The following is a 23,047-nucleotide window of genomic DNA, read 5'->3' as shown; positions in this document are numbered from 1 at the left end:
TTAACAAATAAAAAAGTCATTACAACAGTTTGAACCATCGGTAACAAGGCCCAATTTAATCAGCAACAAACCCAATTATTGTAATTAATTTTATTTAAAACATAAAACCATAGAGCCAATGGTCATGGTTTAGGGTCTTTAACTAAACTATAATTGGTTTCAAAATCATTGGTAATTGCTTTATATCCACCAATGGTTTCAAAGGCACCAATCAGTGTCCTTAATCCACTGATGGTTTAGAAATTGTTGGCTTTTTGAATCCGAGCATTGACCATTGTGCATAGTGTTTATATTTGCCATCAATAGCAATTTTAAAGATAACCTAACGATGGTTATGTAGTCAGAAAACACATATCAATGTTTTTATCCATAGTTATTTACTTAGTGATGAAGGGGCCTAGTTGTCGACTATTCTATGTTTTAATTAGTGAAACCATAAGACACTTACATCCAAGGTCACAACAGCCAAATTATAGCTAGCTAATTGATTGCACAAGAGAAATTACATGGCTAGAGGCAACAAATGTTTTTCTCCGAGGAGTAGATAACATACTTCACTTCTAAAAACATAATCTCAGCCATAAAAGCTTTTTAAGTACTGTGAGTTGAGGTTTTGAACTTACCACCACAAGGTTTATCCACAAGGATTGCTTGTTTTACAACTTAAGCTCAATCAATATCTCTTATATATGAAAACTTTATGATAATAAATAAAAATATCAAAACTACTAATTTGCTCATCCAAGTTTTGATTAGTTTACAACACAACAAGGAGTTATCTGTGTTACAGTTAAGCTCAAAGCCTCTAATTGAAACAGATATTACAATTTCGCAGCTCATGAACGTACACCAAATCTTAGGTGATACTACCATGAAATTTAGCAACTTAATTCAATCCCAAATCATGGGATTTCAAAGTATATACATGTTAACATAATAAAACAACTAGCTCGAGTACTTAGCTCTTTCGAAACACTTCCTTGTTTTGGCATTTGTGAATTATATGAAATTCACATAACAATGAAAATGCAAGAAGAGCTTCACTTTTCATGGTAGAAGACTTGGTCGATAGTGTAAGGTGTGCAATCATTTAACTAGACATTATCAAACAAGTAAAGACTAGTCGTTTAAGAGTCGTTTCTCCTAGAAAGTAACACTATCGTCATTTAAAGGGCGAATTGAACGCAATAAATTAAGGAAAAATACTTAAAAACTACAATTTGGGATGCTAATGAGGGTGGTTGGTCACTTACAATGCTTGGTGACCTATGGCAGTCGAGTTGAATCTCTGAATTTTACCTATCGAAATTTTTGAGCAAGTCAGTGGTAGCATGACCTTCATAAACGGGCAATTTACCTTTGTAACCTCAGTTTTGCGCTGGGTAACGATTTGTAAATGACAACCATCGGTTAATGGTCCCACACACACTGGCCAATGAAATACTTATTCAAAGAGGGCGGTGGAGAAACTTATGTGGAGGCGGACTGTTCAATATTAAACGGACAGTCCAGTCATTGTCTTCGCGTAGCAGCTCAACCTCTCCCGTTCCTTGATCAGTTTCCGGTTTGATTTCTTCTTCTCTCTCTTATTCAAGGCTCTTGCTATTCCATGGAAACTGCCGTTACTCTCCATTCCTATCACTGTAAGTGTTATCCTCTTCGATTTGATCTCTCCTGTATTTTTTTGTTTTTTGTTCATTTTTTTTTTTTTTTTTTTGAGAATGGTGGGCAATGACGGGTTATTAGAGGTTAACATGCTGGGTAAACGAAAAATCAGGCTATTTCTTTCTGTTTACCGATGCTGATGCTTGAATCTCGAGTACGTTTCGTATTTAATTTGGTGGTTTTTGTGTCTGGTTTTATTTTTATTTTTCTTGTGTTAATGATGTTGATTTGGTCTTGCATTGTGTTATTTGATGTTTCATTAGTGATTGTCTTCGGGTACCGATTGGCAGATGGATCTGTTCCGACGTTCTTTGAACATTTGACCGATCTCTCATCTTTACGTTATTGGATGCGTAAATTAATTAGCTTAACTGAGTACTTATGTCAAACAGTCACTGAAATTTTGTCTATTTGGGATCATTTCAAATTTACACAAGCAAGTACAAATATTTCTGATATTTTGGGTAGTGCAGTCAACATAAATTCAAAGGGATGATCCTAAGAAAGAATTTCATTTGGACCAGAAACCTCTACTCCGTCCAACATGCCAAGAAAATATTGCCGCTCATCCAAGAGCCGTCTCTCCTGAAAAGGCAGAGTTCAATGCAGAATTAACTTTAGCTGATAAATGTCTAGTACTTTGAAGTAAAATAAATAAATAAAATGGAGAAAATGTTGCTGAATGTAGAAATATTTTTCATTTTTTTGTCACAATTTGGTTCTTCATCCCTTCCTATGGATCAATAAGGAAGATTGTTTTGCTTCCTACATAAATGTATGTATATACTTTCTTTAAAGGTGATTGTAGTAGCTTTGTCCCCTTTAACTTGAACTTCTATTTGAAAAGCATATGATGAAGCTGTGACTAGCACTCTAACGAAAAAGGTAATTTAAGTTTCTTTTTTTCTTCTTAAACATGTTAGAAAGATTAATACATATTTTTACAACATATTTGGATGGCATTCTCTAGCTTGGAGCGCCTTTATTAGAAAGCCATATATGTGTCTGATGGACGCCCCATCCTCATCCTATGAGTATTCAGCAGAAAGGGCAAGGCAAAACAAAGGAAGGGTTATCAGTTAGATGAAGGGGGGAAGGGGACACCCATGGAGCCAATGGGACCCATCCACCTGGCAGCAGCAAAGTTATCCCTTCAATTAGTTAGCAGAATAAGGAATAAAGGAGACGGGTAGCGGTGGAGAGAGATAGAGAAGAAAAAGGGTGAACCAGGGAGGATTCTAGACCCTCAAAGTCTAGACAGTGCCAAACCAACTTCATCGTCAGCTTTCTTCTTCTCGGAATCGTCTCTCCGTTATCGGTAAGTCCTCTTCATACTCTGGTCTCCAACAATCTTGTATCAGAGCAAGGTCGTGCTGGGTATGGTGAGATCAGGGTTGGAAGGCAGAATGGATTTAGTGGAAAGGGAGGTTTCAAAATTGAAGGTGGAATGATGGAACTCAGAATTTGAATCGAAGTCGATAGGGGAGCTTCTAATGGAGCTCCGGGAAGGAATGAGAGCCAAGGATAAGTCGCCGATGGGAGAGACATTGGCGGTTCAAGAGAAACAATGCTTTGGAGGAGGCAATCGAGGGGAAACAGCCATGGAACAGAGAGGAAGGAGATTGGGGTTACTCATTTTCTTCGACGAAGACCCTTACAATTGGCTCTACCATGCCGACCGGTATTTTGCCATCAATGCCGTCAAAAAGAAAGATAAGATCCCGTTAGTTGTCCTTTGCCTAGAGGGAAGAGCCCTGAATTCAAATGGTAGAGACCCGAGCTCCAATGCGTACATGGTTGCAGTTCCGGTCGGCCCTCCTCTGTTGCTTCTATCCATCGCAAATCGGAGGTTTGTATGAGGTCCTCCTCGCACTCCAGCAGGATGATACCATCGCCGCCAATAGGGAGCAGTTCGAGCTCCTTTCAACCTTACTCGTCGAAGCTTCAGACGAATTTTTAATGGGAGCATTCATCAACAGCCTTTAGGACGATGTACATGCCAAGCTCTCAACCCGCCTGAGTCTCTCCTTACGCTGATGGAGGACGCTCACCGAATTGACGAGCGCAACTTGGTTCTAGGCCTCACCCGTGAATTTAGGTGGGGTGGACCCGGGCATGTAGGGACAAGGTCGATTGCGGGATCGACAGATCAATCTTTGTCCCCAATCGCTCCCAACCCCGAACCAAAGGGATTTTCACCTTCCTCTTTGGCGATGATGCCCCTGCAGCCCCATCCACTGTGGAAAGGCATCCAATGACGACAACATGATGAGACTTCTCGTACTGATGACTTTTCGACACTGAAGCACAAGCGAAGAGGGAGAAAGGGCTATGCTTCCGCTACGACGAGAAGTTCTCACCCGGACATCGTTGCAAGCTGCACCAACTCCATGTAATGAATGTCTTCGACGAAGAGGAACCTCCGCCAGATCGTAACAACATCCCTGCCGAGTATCTGGAACCCCTTTACACACGAACTAGTCACTCTATCTCTCAACACATTTCACGGAGGCATCACTTCGAGCCAAACATTGACGTTAAGGGGTAACAAAGGGTGGCACAATGTCATCATTCTGATTGATAGCGGGGCGTCCCACAATTTTATCAACACCTCCCGACTCCTAGTCACTCAGAGCAAACCATTTGGAGTCAAGGTCGCCGACGGGTACTGTATTAAAGGTGAGGGGATGTCGCCAAACTTAGGCTTGAACTTTCAAGGCATCCCCATCAAACAACACTTCCACCTTTTTGCTATGGAGGCTGCTAACGTTGTTCTAGGAGTGGCTTGGCTGCGTCTGCTAGGGGATGTCTTTCTCAATTGGAGAAGGAAAGACAAGGATGCCTCATAGAGATCTATGGTCTTTCCACTGAACCCATGGAACGGACAGAAGTGGTGACACCAGAGTTAGCCTCTCTCTTCGAGGAATTCTCTCAAGTATTTAAACCAATACCTGGCCAGCCATCATCACGGCCACTAGACCCCTAGCAGCAGTCCCTTCTCCAACCTGGTGCTATTAGTAAAAAAGAAGGACGGAGGTTGGTGATTCTGTGTAGATTACAGAGCTCTCAATAAGATGACTATACCAGACAAGTTCCCCATCCCCACTATTGAGTAACTCATGGACTAGCTGGGAGGAGCACAAGTTTTTACCAAGTTGGACCTCAAATCTGAATATCACCAGATTTGTGTAAAGGAGGAGGACATCCCTAAAACGGCATTCCGCACCCATGACGGGTACTATGAGTTTTTGGTGATGCCATTCAGTCTGACAAATGCATCCTCTACCTTCCAAGCCTCAATGAACCAGATCTTCCAGTCGTACCTCCCTAAGTTCATTTTGGTCTTCTTTGATTGTATTTTGATCTATAGCCCTAACCATGCAGCACACTTGTCCCATTTGTGTACCACTCTCCAATTGTTAGGAGATAATCACCTGGTGGTGAACCCAAAGAAATGCTCCTTTGGTCAACACTAGCTACACTACCTTGGGCACATCCTCCACTGGCATCCACCATCGGACATCAAGGAACTTCGAGGCTTTCTGGGTCTCACTGGGTACTATCAACGATTCGTCAAGGGCTATGGTAAAATTGCTGCACCTCTCACACAGTTGTTAAAAAAAGACGCTTTCCAATGGAAGGATGCAACTTGTTGGCCTTTGACCAATTGAAACACGCTATGACCACCATTCCCGTGCTAGCCATGCCAGATTTCTCCTAGCCGTTCATTGTGGAGACTGACGCCTTCGACACGGGAATAGGGGCGGTACACATGCAAGAAGGGCGATCGGTGTCATTCCTGAGTCAAGCTCTTTCACCCAGAGCTCATCTAAAATCTGTCTACAAGCGTGAATTGATGATTATCATCTTTGTCGTACAAAAGTGACAACATTACCACCTAAGGCCGTTTGGTCTAGTGGTATTCTCTTTACATCAGGTGCGTCAAGTCGTGAGTTCGAATCGCGCCACGCCCCTCTCAAAAAAAAAAAAAAAAAAAAGTGACAACATTACCTCTTGGGCCGACACTTTGTTATCCGCACTGATTAGAAAAGTCTATGTTTCTTGATGAACCAAAGGCTGATGGGAGAGGAACAACAAAAGTGGATAACAAAACTCATGGGGATGACTTAAAAATCCGATACAAGCCCAGTGCAGACAACAACGTAGTTGATGCTCTCTCGCGCAAAGCAGAGTCAGTAGATATATTTGTTGTCTCCCTGGTATGTTTTTCCAGCCTTGAAGAATTGAAACACGAAATCCACAAGGACAACAACCTTCGCCAAATTCAGCAAGATCTACTCATCAACAATGCCAGTCACCTGCCCTACCACATTGCCAAAGGCTGTCTCATGCACAAGAACCGCCTTGTGTTGTCACCCTCCGCCTCTTGCATCCCCTGACTCCTCCAAGAATTCCACTCTATCCCCTCCGGTGGACATCGGGGTACTATCGCACCTACAGGCGCATTGCCAATGTGGTTTATTGGATAGGCCTCAAACGAGACGTCCAACGGTTTGTAGCCAGTTGTGAGACTTGCCAACAAAACAAATACAATGCACTCACACCAGTCGAGCTTCTCCAACCACTCCCCATTCCCAACCCGATATGGGAGGATATCTCCCTCAATTTCCTCAGCGGTCTTCCCAAGGCTCAAGGGTTTGACACTATTCTCGTAGCCGTGGACTGGCTGACCAAGTACAACCACTTCCTCCTTAGTCACCCATACACTACCACCCAGGTGTCTGCCCTGTTCATCAGAGACATCATTCGCTTGCACGGATTTCACCGTTCCATAGTGTTTGATAGAGATGGATCTTCATCACTGCCTTTTGGAGGGATCTTTTTAAACAATCCGGTACTCAGCTCCACACAAGCTCTGCATATCATCCTCAAACAAACGGTCAGATCGAGGTTGTCAATAAGTGTTTAACCACGTACCTCTGCTGCTTTGCTAGTGGCCACCCTCGGAGATGGCCTAAATGGATCCCGTGGGTTGAATTCTGGCACAACACCACATTCCACAAGGTAGCTAGTATGGCACCCTTCCGAGCTCTCTACAGAAGGGACCCACCGTCATTACTTTGGTACTCCCTCAGTACCTTCCTGGTAGATGAAGTGGACCGCCAACTGCAGGACCATGATGCCATCTTAGAAGAGTTCAAGTTCAATCTACACAAAGCTGAAGCTCGAATGAAGGCATAAGTTGATTCTATAAAGAAGGGACCCCCAATTTCGAATCGGTGATTCTGTTTACTTCAAGCTACGGCCCTACTGTCTCTGATCCTTAGCCCGTATACCTAATGAAAAATTCAGCCCTCGCTTCTATGGCCCCTTCAAAATTCTAGACAAGATTGGTGAAGTAGCTTACCGCCTTGACCTCCCCTCCTACTCCCACAGCCACCCTGTCTTCCACATCAGCCAATTAAAAAAGGCTACCCACTAGCCAACCCTACCTCATTGCCTCACAGAGGACATGGAACTTTCTGTCCAGCCAGCCAACATCCGCAACACCCGACAACTCCAAGATGGCTCCCTCAAAGTACTTGTCCAATGGAAAGCTCTTCCTGATTTTGAAGCTATGTGGGAACCCTACAACACCTTTTTGTCCCAGTTTCCATCATTTCACCTTGAGGACAAGGTGCCACTCAATCGCGGGGCAGAAAGGGCAGGGCAAAACAAAGGAAGGGCAGTCAGTTAGATGAAGGGGAAGGGGACACCCTGGAGCCAATGGGACCCATCCACCTGACAGCAGCAAAGCTGTCCCTTAAGAGGACAGTTAGTTTGCAGAATAAGGTATAAAGGAGACGGGTAGTAGAGGAGAGAGATAGAAAAGAAAAAGGGTGAACCAGGGAGGATTATAGACCCTCAAAGTCTAGACAGTGACAAACCAACTTCATCTTCAGCTTTCTTCTTCTCGGAATTGTCTCTCCATTATCGGTAAGTCCTCTTCATACTCTGGTCTCCAACAGTGTCAAAGCCCTTGTATTCTACTGACAAATGGGGAACTTTTTTTTCCACCAACCATTTTTCTCCTCAATTTATTTTTCAATATCACTTGGAAAATTCATTCTTCTTTGAGCTTTTCCTCCACGTTACCATGTATAAAGACAACCCTAACCTAAGAATCAATTTTAGCTTTGCAGCTCTGGACCTCTGGCCTTTTAGAACTTCAATATTCTTCATGGAAGGAAAAGTTGCTTGAGCATGCATTCCCATAGGTAGGCTTCCTTATATCCATTAAGTGTCATTAACTTCTCAATTGTTGGTTTTACAACAATTTGTAAGATGTTTTCATCTTATACTTTTATACCAATGGAAACTCCATTTCCCGTGCCACTGTCTCACTGATATTATTGTAGGCATGCTCATTAGACACTAATAGTGGAAATCATCTTTTGTTATTCTAGTTCACTCATTCCAAGATGCTCCTTGTAGTGACACAATTCAAGCACTCTTAGCAGATTCAGTTGTTTTTTTTACTTGAGTCTTGATTTTAAGGCACCAGTTTTTACATTATTCTTTAAAACAATTTCAGCCGATCACTTCAGTTAAGTTCACTAAAGAGGTTTACTGAATTAGGATCTGCAAAGATAATCTAATTTTTCATTGTTGTAGCCTTTTCGAACTATATGTTTTCATAAATTCTTTTGCCTTCACTTTTAATCTTTGAAACCCCACAAACATTAAATAGTTTGATTTTAATGGTTATAAGCAGTTCTATCAGTTGGATTGTCTTTCCTTTTCTGAGAAGTCCATGAGTTCAAGTCTCTGAGTATGAGAAGAAAGCGGTGAAGACATCTCTTGAGGAATCATCCATTGGGATTCTGTTCTGCCACCATTTGACGGTGGCAGGGTGGTATTTCGTTTTCAGCAATATATTTTTGCTGAATATGCAAAAGTAGTGATTGTTGGGTAACAAAATGGAAATAACTGGAATCAACTTATAACTGCTGGTAGAATATGGATGAAATGTAAAGAATGTAAGTAAGAGGCCTCTTTTCAACTCTTAATGGGAAAGAAAATAGTCATGGGCTTAACTAGAAAAGGAAATTAAAAGGAAAACTAGATGAAATCATTCATTATAAGCTAGTAATGTTCGGGTGAACCTTTCTTTTGCCTTATGGTTCCTAATCAAATTATAGGTGTACCGTGACATTCCGTGGCCATCTTACCCTTGAAAAGAAATAAAAAAGGAATAAGGCATGAATATGATTGCCAAGGATTCCCTTTTCAATAAAACACTTGGTGTGCAAATGCGTAAGGGGGTTGACAAAGTGAATTCACTTTAGGATGTAGAATACTGTAGAATAAATTTGACTTTTATTTGTCATTTAAATGTTTGAATGATAATATAAAATTGTTTTATTCTATTCAAATCAAATTTTCAATCACTGACATAGGAGAGATTCAAAGAGGTTGTCTTGGAGAAAGAAACTGACAATAACTAGGGTTAGACAACAAAGTTAGGAGCTTCAGAGCCTGATTTTAGATCTAACATCTTCATTTTTTATATGTACATATATTTAAAAAACCATAATTTTTCAGTAGTTTATACTCGGTGAGCCTCATTTTCTTATTGGTGAATCTGATAGCTATTTGCAGCAGTTCTTTTTTTTTAAAAAAAAATTTACAATTCAATAATCCAACATGATTTTCCTGGTAAAAGATCTGTATTTGTGGTTGACGGTATGGTATGTGTGCGATGTATCAGGTAAGGTAGGGACAGTTCTGCATCTGAGAGCCAACCTTGAAAAAACTTGCATGGTTCCCGTACATAATGCCATCTCAACCAAAAAATTGTTACCTCTTGGGATGGGAGCAAGTGGAATGCTTATACCTTCTCCATGGGAAAAGAAAAGATTGCTCCTGCCATGTATTAAGTCTTATGAAGCTCCATTGGCCGTGACATCTAACTGTAAGTTTCATTACTACAGTACGTTTTTGGTTTAACTCAAAAGGTTTTGCCATTGTTATTTTGTTTAAAAAATCATTATGTTTTTTGTTTTAAACATGTTACTGTAATAGTTGAGGATATATAACCTACTTTCCTTGAATTCTTCTGTGCTGTGTATTTACTAAAGCCCTCCTCTTTTCAACCAGCTGTACCTTCAAAGAGTAGCTCAAAAGGACCACTGGAGAAGACAACACTGCGACCTATAACTTTCCCAAATGCATTTGAGGTGTGACTGGAGTTTATTTACCCTAGTTCTTTTTGTTTATCAAGATCACAAACAGAGCAAATTTTCTGCATGTCTAATTTTTGCTGTCTAATGACTATCACTTACTAAATGTTTATTATATTTTGCTCTGTGTGAACCTCACGGATAACTTGTGAAAATAAATTTTTTTGTTCTATTCTTCGAGTAACATTTCCTTACTCATTATAACATTTTTGTATTTCTCTTTTTAAAATTATTTTATTTTATTTTAAATTTCCTTCAGAAAATGACCATCATCATCTCTTTCTGCATTCCAGTCATTGATCATGGAAGTATGCGACCAGACAGATATTGCGGAACTAAAAGTGAAGGTGCAGTTTCTGTTCATCCTTTGACACATGTCTGTTTTACTTTTAGTAAATCAATGATGAACTTGAGAGCCTATTTCATTTTATATCGTACTTAATGGAAGAAATTTGAAGCTCTTATGGCTGTCTAGGAGGTAAAGAAATAAATGCAAAGAAATGAAGCAATAGGTCTCAATAAATGAATGGAACTGAATTGCTTCAACTGAGGCTGCCTTTGGACCTCCATGTTTACCAGAGTGGATTTTAGTCACTCTTCACGTGTTGTACCTCTAAACAGCTATGTTGTCTTTTAATTTTTTTTCTAAAGAATCACAATTTCAATTGTTTGTTTCTAAAACATAACTTGCCATACTGGTAATCTGGTCAACTATGTTAAGAAAGTGACCAAAAGCCCCTTTCAATAAGGTACAGTTGCTCTTTATACAATTGCTTTAAAAAGTTGATTACTTGTCAAGTAAATCATGAAATTTACTGTTTCTTGTAAGGGTAGGTCTTATTTCTATAATTATTTTTAGAAATTTATAACATAAGTGATAAGGTGAACATATAATCAAAGAAGAACTGTTACTTTCTGTGATGCTCTAGTGTTCAGAATACTATAAAACATTGTGATTTGACTGCTTTCTAGAGCTGCCATTTTATTTGCCCTAGAATTTTATTCTGAATTTTCTCTCCTAGAATATTTTTTTAATGGCAGAATGTTATTAAATATAAAAGAATGCCTCAACAGCCAAAAGGCTGCACAAAGTCCATGGCCTCAAGAAGAGAAATATCGGTAACAATACTCTCATGCAAGGGGCCCAGTTTGCAGATGTATGCATGCCCATTTATGCATTGTATTGGATGTAACCAAGATGTCTCTAGAGAATCACCTATGTCTCTGATTTGTAAAAACTGTTCATCAAAACACCATGGGAAACAGTTTCCCCTTTCGTCCATGCCTATGCAATGCTCTCCCAGAATTTTGGATTACTTATGTTATTAACTTAGAGAACTAATGCAGTACATCATGTGGATGATTTAGTTGAAGAATATCTAAGGAGGAGAGATCACCCTAAAGTCACTCGTGTTTATAAAGAAGAAGGAAGAAGGAATTTTCTATTTTAAGCTCAAGTTCTAGGAATAGAAATTTCTAAATAGGAAAGTCTTTAAGTTGCAAGCTTGCTGAAGTTAAAAGTTTTAAACTAAAGAGTAACTTGCTGTTTTCTGGAAAACATCACTTATGTAGCTACTTACTATTTTAGTTAAAAGCTTCAATGAGAAGAAGGGTCTTTTTAAGTGACATTTTCCTATTTTAAGATTTAGTTCTTGTTTCTAATTTACTGAAGCATAAAGTTAGCGAGTCTACCAGTTGAAATTGTTTCCTATTTTCAATTTCTTTTTCAACAAGTAGAACTAGATTTAGTAATACATAGAATGGAACAGCTGAAAATTTTCTACTTTTTTGAATGACCATACTTATAAACTGGCTTCATATGTAACATAGAAATAAATCTTTTGGTATTGAATGAGGTTCTGGTATTTGTTTTCTCTTAGATAAACTTATCCTCTGTTTTTCTCTGTTTGCTATTTTTCTTAATAGTTATCGAAACCCTCACCTAAGGCCGTGTGGTCTGATGGTATTCTCTTTACAACCAGGAGCGTCAAGTCGCGACTTCGAATCATGCCACGCCCTCTCAAAAATAAAGTTATCGAAACCCTTCTTTTTGTCTAGAGCCAATTATCTTAACTGGGCCAAATCTGTCAGAATGTAATTGAAAGCCAAGAAGAAGACTAAATATATTTGAAATAACCCTCTAGTTCCTACAAATGATGATTGAGAAGAGGATAGTCAAATTATAACATGGATTGTTAACAACATTGACTCTACACTGAGGAATCAGGTGATGAATTGTGAAATTGCAAAGTCAATGTGGGTGTCATTGGAATCACTATATGCACAAGAGAGTAACATGTCTTGTGTGTAAGAACTGTATACAGACTTCTTTGGTCTTAAGAGGGGTAATAGATATGTTACTGCATACTACAGTGCATTTCTCGGAATTTGGTAGGAAATCAATGTGTATCATCTGTTTACTACATATGAGCGTGAATTGAGGAAAGAGCATAATCAGCTACTGGTTGCTAGATTCCTTGATGGCTTGGGGTCTGAATTTGATGGGATTAAGGCCCAAGTACTTGCCTCTGATGATGTGCTTACATTGGCCACCACTAATTTTCGAGGATTATGCGAGTTGAGACCCCAGTTATTCCCAAAGGGGGAAAGGGGTCAAAATAGTGGAAGCTACTGCACTTAACACTTCTGGTTTTACGGAGTCATCCAGAGGCCATACTAGTGGTGGTAGAGGTCAAGGTAGAGATAGTTCTGGTCGAGATCGAGGCCAAGGTGATGGTAGGTCCGAGAGGAAGAGTAACAATTGTAGAAGAACAAAATGGAGTCACATAAATGCAAAAAGTGTCATTTGTTACAAGTGGCTTGTATATTGATGCTTCATATGAATTTACCTAAGCCATATTATTGTTATGCTATCCAAGTCTTGCTTCCCTCTGCACCATTATTCCCTGTGTCTCCTCATGTGTTTAGTTGTGTGTTTTGCTCATATCTTTGGCCCATCCAAAGATAAGTTGTCTCCATGTGTTGTCAAGTGTGTCTACTTAAGGTATTTCTCAAACACAAAAGTGTTCCAAGTGTTTTTGTCCATCTACTAGGAAAACATTTATCTTTGTTGATGTTATATTTTTTAAGGATACCCCTTTCTTTATGTCATCTTCGTTCAATGTTGCACCCTCTCCTTCTCTAGTACTGGATCGGTTATTCCTCTCCCGTTTGGTGATTGTTTTGGACCTTCACCTAGTGCTACTATTGAGAAACCATTGTAGGTATATCATCGTTGGTAGATGCCATTTTCTCAGCCTACAACCTTTTCTCTCATGTTGGGCCATGACCCTGATTTGTCCAAGGATCCTGAGTTAAGTGATCTACACCGCCATGTTGCTCTTTGAAAGGGTGCCAGAAGAGGTACTCGTTATCCGTTGTCTCATTTTAATTTTTTAGTTCCTTGTCTGACATATACAAAAAGTTTGCGTTGTCTCTTTCTACTTGCACTATTCCTTCTTTTGTGTAGGATGCTCTCTCTTCTCCACAGTGGAAGTAATCCATGGATGTTGAAATGGAAACTTTGTTAGATAGAGGAACATGGTAGTTATGTGACTTACCTCTAGGAGTTGTTGTTGTTGGATGTGGATGGGTGTATACAATGAAGTATATGGTTGATGGCTCAATTGAACGATTTGAGGCTCGGTTGGTGGCAAAAGGGTACACACAGACTTTTGGGGTTGATATGTTTGAGGCATTCTCTTTAATTACCAGGTTATCCGTTGTCCATATTCTAGTGTCTCTTGCAGTAAATCAAGGATGGTCCTATGTCAACTAGATATAAAGAATGCTTTCATGTATGGTGATCTAGAAGAAGTTTATATGGAGCAACCACTGGGATATGTTGCTCAAGGGAGATGCATAAAATATGGACTCAAGAAAGCTATTTGTAGCTTAAAATAGAGCCTATGGGCATAGTTTGGAAAGTGTAGCCAAGTGGTAATGTCAATGGGGTTCTCTAGAAATCATTGTGAGCACTCGTTGTTTGTACTGAAGAGATCATATGGGGTTGTAGTGTTATTGGTGTATGTAGATGACATTACATTGTTTGGTATGATCTGGTTGGCATTGAAGAAGTTAGATTGGTTCTAGTGAAACATTTCCACACTAAAGATCTAGGGTTACTGAAATATTTTTTTGAGATTGAAGTAGCAAGAAGCAAGGAAGGTCTTGTGTTGACATAGCGGAAGTAGGTAACGAATATGTTACAAGAATACGAACTATTAGGAGCCAAACACTCCAATGGAAATTGGACATGATCTCCATGATGATCAGATTGCAGAACTGAATGACAAGACAGTGTACCAAAGATTAGTTGGAAAACTCATATATGCTACAGTTACTAGACCAAATATCTCATTTGCAGTGAGTGTATTGTGCCAATTTATAGAACACATACCCAAAGTCCATTTGGAAGCTACACAGAGAATTTTAAAATATTTAAAAGGGTACCAGGGAAAGGTCTCTTCTTTAAACCCAGTGATCATTTGAAAATTGAAGTTTTTTCTGATGTCGGCTATGCTGATTCCAAATTGGATAGGAAGTCTACTACTAGTTATTGTGTCATTCGATAAGTTGGAAGAGTAAGAAGCAAAATGTGGTGGTTTGGTCTAATGTTAGAGCAGAATATAGAGCAATGACTCATATTGTTAGTGAATTAAAGTGGGTGAAGTCTGTGACACAAGAGTTAGGTTTTTGTCAAGATGTGCCCATGACTATGTATTGTGATAACTAAGCAGCTATCTTTATTGCCAGTAATCCAGTACTTCATGAAAGAACAAAACACATAGAGGTGGATTGTCATTTTATTCAGGATGTTGTTATAAGAAAGGACGTAATCACCTCATATGTTTGGTTTGGAGATCAGCTTGGAGATGTATTCACTAAAGCCTTGGGAAAATGTGTATTTATGAGTTTCTGTGACAAGTTGGGTCTTATGGACATATATGCTCCAGCTTAAGGGGGGTGTAAAGTTGGGTCCAAGGCCCATCCCAAAATGACTAGCCAACTTAGGAAACCTTTTTCCCAACTAATAAACTCAAAATATTTGTACTCACTAATCCATGTGGGACTATTCCTTAACACTCCCCCTCACATGTAAGCCCTCTTTTGTGGCTCTACAAGTGGATAGTTTAGGTGTAGGCCTACATATGAGTATTTGTTCTGATACCATGTAAAGTTGGGTCCAAAGCACATCCCAAAATGACTGGCCAACTTGGGAAACCTCTTTTCCAACTAATAAACTCAAGATCTTTGTACTCACTAATCCATGTGGGACTATTCCTTAGTGTGAGAAAATCTAATCAGGGGTATTTTGGTCATCTCTCCTCTCTCATTTTCTCTCTTTCTCCTCTTCAGTCTTCAATTTTCATATTTTTTTTTTGAAATAAATTTTCACATTTTGAAAACAACCAGAATGCTCATGCCACCTGCTTATGCAATAACTCCTTTCTGGAGTCTATTTACCCTGTGCCCTTCATATGTTTTATCTTGTTAAATCACTATAGCCATCTTTGAACATACGCTCTTTTGTCAAAGTATACTGGCTTTTGTTAGGATTTCTTGCTGGTGGAATTTCCTGTCAATCACATAACTGTCAGAATCTCTTTATTTGGTGGGAGAAACTTCGTGTTTCACTGTTATATGATTTTAATATGTCATGTACCACTGGAATCAGTTTTTACTCAGGCCATTTTTGGTGGTTTCTTCATGTGAGGTCTTGGATTATTGCTTAATTGTGTCTGGCATTGGTGGCGGGCACCAATTTTTAGAATTAAAAAAAATGTGTCTGAATACCAGATCAGCATGTTATTTCTAAATAGAGAAGTAAAGTTAGCAGGGTAGATTGCTTTCAAAAAAAAAAAAAAAAAGTTAGAAGGGTAGATTGCTGTCCTGGTTTGGTTTCTTGATTTATGGTAGCATTCTTTAAGTTCTTTTGCAGAAAGAAATTAGCATGCACAATTATCATGTTGCTATGCACGCCTATCAGAAGCATTTAGGGAGAATAGCTAGTGGGTGTGTGAATGTTATCTGTAACTTTAAATCGAAAGTATGTTCCTAACCACTTTCAAAACCTACCTGGTAAGAACTTACAATGTATCAAATTCTTCTACAGGTTGGAGGCTTCGAAATGTATCTGAAACGAGGAGCTGTACAAATTCAAACATCTGCCATTCCCTCACATTCGACACCACCAGAGGTTCCAACCAAAACTATGATTGAATCTAGTTCTGCAGCTGCAGAACCCATTCAGTCATCAAAATCTTCTCCAATAACCAACAACCCTTTTTCAAATGTCTCGCTGTCATCAAAGGCCTCAAAGCTCGCCTATCTAGAGGGTTCTGGAAATACATATGTTTTAGTATCATCTCCAACTGTAAGGATCAAAGATTTGGCTAAAGAAATGACATCATGAATCTCATCTCAAATTAATCATAATTCCACAAGCGGAGACACATAAATTTCTGACTTTAACTAATCAAATCTCTCCCAACTTCACCAGGTTGGTACATTCAGGAGGGGGAGAACAGTTAAAGGCAAGAAGCAGCCTCCCATCTGTAAAGAGGTAAAAGTCGTATCAGTAGTTGCATTGACTATCTTAAAATGTGGGTAGTGTTGTTGTAACTAAATATCACTTTTAATCTGAACAGGGGGATATAATCAAAGAAGGACAGGTCATTGGTTACTTGGATCAGTTTGGTAGTGAGCTTCCAGTCAAAGTGAGTTTTCATCTTGATGGGAACTACTCAATGCTAGAACTTTCTTGCCCATTATTTGCTTATTTCTTATGATTTCTCATGCAGTCGGATGTGGCAGGAGAAGTCCTAAAGCTTCTTTACAAGGATGGAGGTAATACACCTACTATCACTCGTCATTTGGGTTAAAATTTTCGAAAAATCTTATCCTTGATCAGTCAGATAACATTCATCAAAGTGTCGGTTTCTTCACATGGCAAAATTCTCTTTTTCACCAGACACTGGATGGTGCGACACTTGCTTCCATAAGTTTTGATTGATAAATCTACGGAGTCACATTTGTGTGGTTATTACTTGAATTAAACTTGTAGTTGTTAAATGCCTCTTGGAGTTTGAAAATGCTTATTCAAGTGATTCCAACTCTATAAACCATAAGAACATTCTTGTGTGACTGGGTGTCATTGGGAATTACTGTCCCCAATTGCTGTCCCCTTCTCTTCTACTCATATCACAAGCAAAAGTCATAAACTTTGACTGTTTTCTGATCTGCAGAGGCGGTTGGCTATGGGGATCCTCTTGTGGCTGTCTTACCTTCATTCAGTGGGATCAAGTAAGTTTTAGATTGCACTCACCATGCCTGCTTAACCTTCTCACGAAATTACTAGGTTTTAACTCGTCTTTTCAGTCTGTAATTTTTTTCTTGTGCTTCCGGGCAGACAGAATTGTAATTGAGTTTGTTGGTGGTTATGTTGCTCTTTTTTTAATCTTTTTTAACATTTCTTCAAGTTAAGAGGAATCAAGAAGAATTAATAGGAAAAAATGTCCGTCCCGTAAACTGCTTACTTATTTCTTCAAATAGGTAGCATTTGTATGACCCATTTCCATCGATGGTTCAGGCTATATTATCAAACCAAGAGTTCAGATTTGTTGCTTAAAATTTAAGCAGCGAGTACGTGCTCTGGACCAGTTACAAGCACCAAGTATGACCCTAGTGAATTTATACCGCCGGCCATTTGCTCTCCCCTTTTCAAAAGCTTGTTCAATTAGTCTGTCCAATCTGTGTTTGTTTAAATAATTTGGAAAGGACATCATCAAATAAGCCGCAAACTGATACACATCTAACAATATCCAAGACATCCTTCCAACAACAGCACCTCACAATGGTTTTCTCCAGCGCCGAACACACATTCACTAAAGGAAAAACGGACACAAGACTCGTAATGGAAAAGAAATCTACAAATTTTCACAAGAGAAACCAGTAATATAACGAACCATGATTGAATTTGACTGTGAACAAAAAACCATATAAACCTTGAAGAGATCTCTATCATTCACAACTTAAATGTTACATGAATTTCATATGAAACCAAAACAGAACGACTATATAAAATCATATAAACCCATGTCTCAAACTTGTCTACATACAAATTACAGAAAGAATATTGCATTTTTTTCACCTCAAAAAGGTCAAAAATACCAACAATTCAATCAGAAATGCAGATAGTCTCAAATGTGCACGCTGATATCCAACTGTGGCAGATCTCTGTAACAAGAGAAAAAAAAGGTAAAACACCATTCGGATTTAACTTATAAACAAACAAGCAAATTTAATAAGTGAATCATTTAAGCTCCCATAAAACAAGAATCATGCGAGGGTAGAATTCTGATGCAAAAAAACCGCACTACAACTTTCAACAAATGCAGCAACAACATGAACGAACATTTTTAAAAAAAATAAATATGGATGCAATATAGTCAATCTGATCTATACAAGATGATAGGACAATACAGTCCAAATCAGACTTCAAAATTTAATCACAATATGGGAAAACAATGATGATCATAAAAATCAGAATAATGATTTAAACTGATATTTCACTCAAAATAATAGAGGGCGTGCTCCAATAAGGACTTAAAATCCAGTGCAAACACAAGAACCTTGATGACAGTTCAGTTTCAAAATGGAAAAGACATGTGAACTGCATAAAAAGATAAAAATACGAAACAATAATTTCATCAATGCAAAAAGAATTCTGAGGGACAAATACATGTACGATTTTTGGCTTGCAATATGTCTCAAACGTCACATTTGGTGGTAGGCTTAATGCCCAAGAAAACATAGACCACCCTAGGAAGTGGAATAGAATCTGAAAACCAGAGTCATCATCTTCTCCAAACAATGTAAGCTTTTTAATTGGAAGCAGTAATGGGGAAAATATGGTGCCATATAAATCTATAAGGTGAAACTGGAGACTTTAGTCATTGACAATTAGTTAAGACATTCCAATGGAAGTGAAATTGCATATAGAATGTGAACTCTTGTGCGACTACTTTCTTAAGCAATGTAATTTTGTGGCAGTGGCATAATTTCGAAACATAGGGTCAATTATCTGAAATCTAAGGTTTTTGTTGGTAATGATATATAAAACATTCCAACCGAAGTTAAATTTGCATCAATAATGAAATGATATCAGACATCCAAGGTAGGTCACTGAGAAAGGTTAGATAAAATGTGAACTCTATGGTGATCATTTCCTCAAGAAATGCTATTTTTTCCATTAGTTGGAATGAAATGTGAATTCTATGGTGACCAATTACTCAAAGAAATGCTAATTTTTCCATCAGTGACATCGTTTGGAAAATGGAAAGCTAATATCATCTATTAACAGAAATCTAATGTTGTTAACAGTGCAAAATTTCACCATAACGAACGGATTCCAGATTGCCCCTTTTAAGGGGACGCAGCATCTGAATTCCCTGAATGAGCACTTTCCACTCCACTTTCTGAACATGCTAAGGGAAATAGCCTCATCAAAGAATAAAATAAAGGGAGAAAAAAAGTTCCAGAGTCATTTTTCTGTGCTACGCAGGTCTATCTTAAAGAAACAGACCAATTTCAAACTATATAGATCAGCGTAATAAAGAGAAAAAAAGGAATATGCAGGGCATCAATTTAGAGAGAATGCAGGAGAAATGAACAGATCTACCACAATTCACAATCTACCTAGTAGAAGCCGACAGATCACAAGAACTAATTGGCAAGATCCATATCGAGAACTACAAGGTAAAGGTAAATAGTCGAAGCGACAACACCAAAAAAAACCTGTTATAATATAATATTAGGAAAAGCGAAAAAAACCCTAACTCTGAAAACTCGGAGATTAAAGGACCAAAACTTACCGGCAATGATCAGATCCGGTCCGATCAGACGCGTGTGGCAACGGCAGGGGCGCTAGCAGCAACAGAGGCGGCGCCACCAAGGAAGGACAACAATCCGGCTCCGGCAGGCTCCTGATCGTCCAAGAATAGATCCTCCGGTATCCGGAAGGCCCCATGAGCGGCCACTATAGCAAATCCGATCAACGAAGCGGAAATGAGAAGAGAACCGACGGAGGTAAGGAAGACGACAACTACGGTGAGCACGACAAGGCCCACAAGCGTCTCCCTGTCAGAGAACTGGCGTCCAAGGATAACAACGGGAGATTCAGAGGGGCGGAAGAGATAGAGGAAGAGCCAAGCAGAGAGGAGGACAACGAGAAGGAGAAGAGTGAAAGGATGGGAGAGGAGGGAAAGGGCGAGAACGGAGGAGACGAGGATGAGATAATTGATGCGGAAATAAGAAAGATTTTTTCGGAAGCGAGCGGCGGCATCGGAGAGAGAATCGGGGCGAGAGAAGGCGGTCCTATCGAGGAGCTCCAACCAGGGACGACGGTGGGAGACGGCGAGGCGGAGGGATTCGGAGAGACGGGAGATAAAGGCACGGAAGGCGGGAGTGTTGGCGGCGGAAATCGGAGAAGCTGAGGCACCGACAGTCTGAGAGGAGGGGATCGAGAGCGGTGGTTGCTGAGGCAGAGATGCCATTATGTTTTCTCTCTCTAGATGCAGGAGGGGGTAAGGGACTGGGAGGAGATCTAGAGAGAGACAGAGACGTAAACTGGTGAAGAAATTGAAGTTGGGAGGGATGATATAGGAGGGCGAATTCAACTGCCGTGGAAGGAAGAGGAAAAGTGAGGAGACCTGATCGCTATTTTCGAGGAAGGAATGCTGGAAATTTCTGTGGTCACGGCTAGGGCATCGTTAATTATGTGCCATTCCCACCATTTCTCTCCTTTATGGAATCATATACATTTTAAGTGTTAAATTGTACCTTATTAAAATTAAATAATAACATATTCTTATGTCAGAGGTGGTACCGGTCTACATCTCTTGATTAGGTTAGTTTTTCGCACAATTAGTCTTTTAGGTTGGTTTTTCGTACAACTAGTCTTTTAGGTTATATTAGACAGCCTCTTAACATGGTATTAGAGCCAGGTTCAACACGTCCCGCCTTCGAATCTTGCGTAGAGTAGTAAGGGGCGGGGTAGGTGTCAAAGTTGATTTCGGTCCACTTCTCTTAATTAGGCTGGTTTTTCGTACTTAAACGATTAGTCTTTTAGGTTGTATTGGCTAGCCTTTTGACATCTTATACATATATCAATAGATCACATAGGTTATTCGACATGAAAATATAGTAAAAATAATTACCACAACTAACAATGAATTTACCATCAATCAAAATTTTGGAAATTTGAGGTATATTTTACCTCCACAGGATTTAATTTTATATCCGACGGGTTTTATTTTCAATGATGCCAAATTTCAATTTTACCGATGCTAGATTCATTTTCAGTGATACTAATTTTTTTGCTGTATTTTTCATGCACGACAACACATGTAATCAACTAATGAATCTTTTTTTACATGACATAAATAGAAGACTAATATAATTAAAACACCTTTAACTAGGACTTTTCTGTGAGACATCCTCCTATGAAACTCTTGTAAGATTCTACCAGTTTAATTATGGTTCTATGAGACTTTTTGTTGTGAAAGTTATGTAATACTTTTTTATATGTGTTCTTCAATAGTCTCCCTCAAACTTGGAGTTTATAACTTTGACTTACAATGAAAATGATTTTTGGTATTCAATCATCATTGGCTTAAAATTTTGCTTAGATGTAAAATCTTCTATCTTTTGTTTTCCCCCTTTCTTGAATATTTTTGTACATAAAAATACAACAACATGTGAGTAGCATACCTCTTTCTTGTATTTTTTTTCTTCTATTTCTCCCCTTCAAGCTAAGGATAAAAAAACATAAAGACCTGGCTTGGATAAAACATAATATGGTGAAGAAAATCATTCCTAGCCGTACGACAAAAGTCCATATACTAGTCAAAATGATCGTAACCTAAAGCACACTCTACTCAATTTCAAAGGCGAAAAAATGGCCCAACTTTAGGGCACAAAAAAAAAAAAAAAAACTACTCACTTTTTAAAGGTAGCTCAAACACAAATCACCTCTTGAGTGAAGAATAAATATTTAACTAAAGTTGGATGTTGGGCACACTCCTATATTTTTTAGGTAGTGGGTATAGGCATTGTTTTGAAATGATGAAAACATAAAATAATAAACTAAAGAAATACTAAAGGAGAACAGCTTTAACTGGAAGTAGGCGACTATACAACACTCATACTTCCAAACAAATGTAGAATTTGACCTTAAAAACAAAAAAGTAGGGAAAATTATAATGAAAGAACTTAATAAATTTGACAAAATATAACTTTTTTGGGATCACCACAATTTTTTGGAGTAGATGATGTGGAAGATATACAACCAAGTAATAAAAACACAAAACTTAAAAACAACATCGAAGTAGGATATTGTATACCTTAAACGAGCACATCATGGAGTGATTGAGTTTGACTAATACTCTCTAATTAGAAAAGAAATTTGGCTAAATAGGATTCTAGGAGAAAAGGAAGCTCAATTCATGTCAATGCATGGAGAGATAGTAGGAGAGAAAAAGGAAAATGAGAGATTTTTTTATAGAACTGACCTTTGGTACATCTGATATCGATATCTCTCAAAATATTGCTCATAATCACAAAGGGTTTGTTCTTTAAGAACTATACTCAAAGGGCTTTAATTTGATACCCAATTTGACATAAAAAACTTCATTCTTGAATCTATTATGACCACTTCATTTGCTTCGTTCTATCGCATGACCCTTGCCTACTTTAATGAAAATATCTCCTTCCATATTGATTGATTGACATGAAAGTTGATCCTTCTGAAAATATTCTTTAATATATTTAATTAAAAGCATAATATCTCATAAAAAAATATACTTCTTTTGAGAGAAAAAATCTGATAGATTTTAGACTCTGCCCTTTGGCTGAATGAGTACTCTTTCTTCTTTGGCCAACATGACCACTGACTCTTCCAATATTGATATTTCCCTCTAAAAAAATCAGATATGAGAATTGGTTTGATGAGTTAGAAAATAGACTTAAAGATCTTTCTTTTTATATACAATTTTCCATAGAAAGTCTCATTGTTGATATCATAAAATGCCTCAAAAATTGAAGTTTTCTACTAATGTTTGATCTCTTTTGTTATCTTACGTTTGTTACTTCAAATGTCGATTTATCTTTGTAGGAAAGGGGGGGAGTGGCAAACAACA

The 23,047-nt window shown here is 38.6% G+C and overlaps 2 protein-coding genes across 2 annotated transcripts; one reads left to right on the top strand and one right to left on the bottom strand.

Moving 5' to 3' along the window:
• The first annotated feature begins 1,489 nt into the window (after positions 1–1,489).
• Positions 1,490–17,307, top strand: LOC137941509 (uncharacterized). The gene is made up of 9 exons (XM_068786958.1): positions 1,490–1,643; positions 9,377–9,580; positions 9,766–9,845; positions 10,142–10,195; positions 15,964–16,224; positions 16,351–16,413; positions 16,499–16,567; positions 16,652–16,697; positions 17,096–17,307. The coding sequence occupies exons 1-9, from the start codon at positions 1,610–1,612 to the stop codon at positions 17,155–17,157; spliced, it is 873 nt and encodes a 290-aa protein (XP_068643059.1). The 5' UTR covers positions 1,490–1,609; the 3' UTR covers positions 17,158–17,307.
• Positions 17,308–17,802: 495 nt separating this feature from the next.
• Positions 17,803–20,608, bottom strand: LOC137940448 (PRA1 family protein B3-like). Its single transcript, XM_068785522.1, has 2 exons — positions 19,724–20,608; positions 17,803–18,086 (listed from the first exon to the last, which is right to left on the bottom strand). The coding sequence occupies exon 1, from the start codon at positions 20,402–20,404 to the stop codon at positions 19,748–19,750; it is 657 nt and encodes a 218-aa protein (XP_068641623.1). The 5' UTR covers positions 20,405–20,608; the 3' UTR covers positions 17,803–18,086; positions 19,724–19,747.
• Positions 20,609–23,047: the final 2,439 nt, after the last annotated feature.

The sequence above is a fragment of the Aristolochia californica genome, unplaced genomic scaffold (assembly GCF_029961685.1).
Source record: "Aristolochia californica isolate CCGP_79_NKW_82.1479 unplaced genomic scaffold, dmAriCali1.0.hap1 SCAF_10, whole genome shotgun sequence".
Lineage (NCBI taxonomy): Eukaryota > Viridiplantae > Streptophyta > Magnoliopsida > Piperales > Aristolochiaceae > Aristolochia > Aristolochia californica.
Note: the sequence above shows the minus strand (reverse complement) of the source record. Positions and strands in the feature narration are given on the sequence as shown.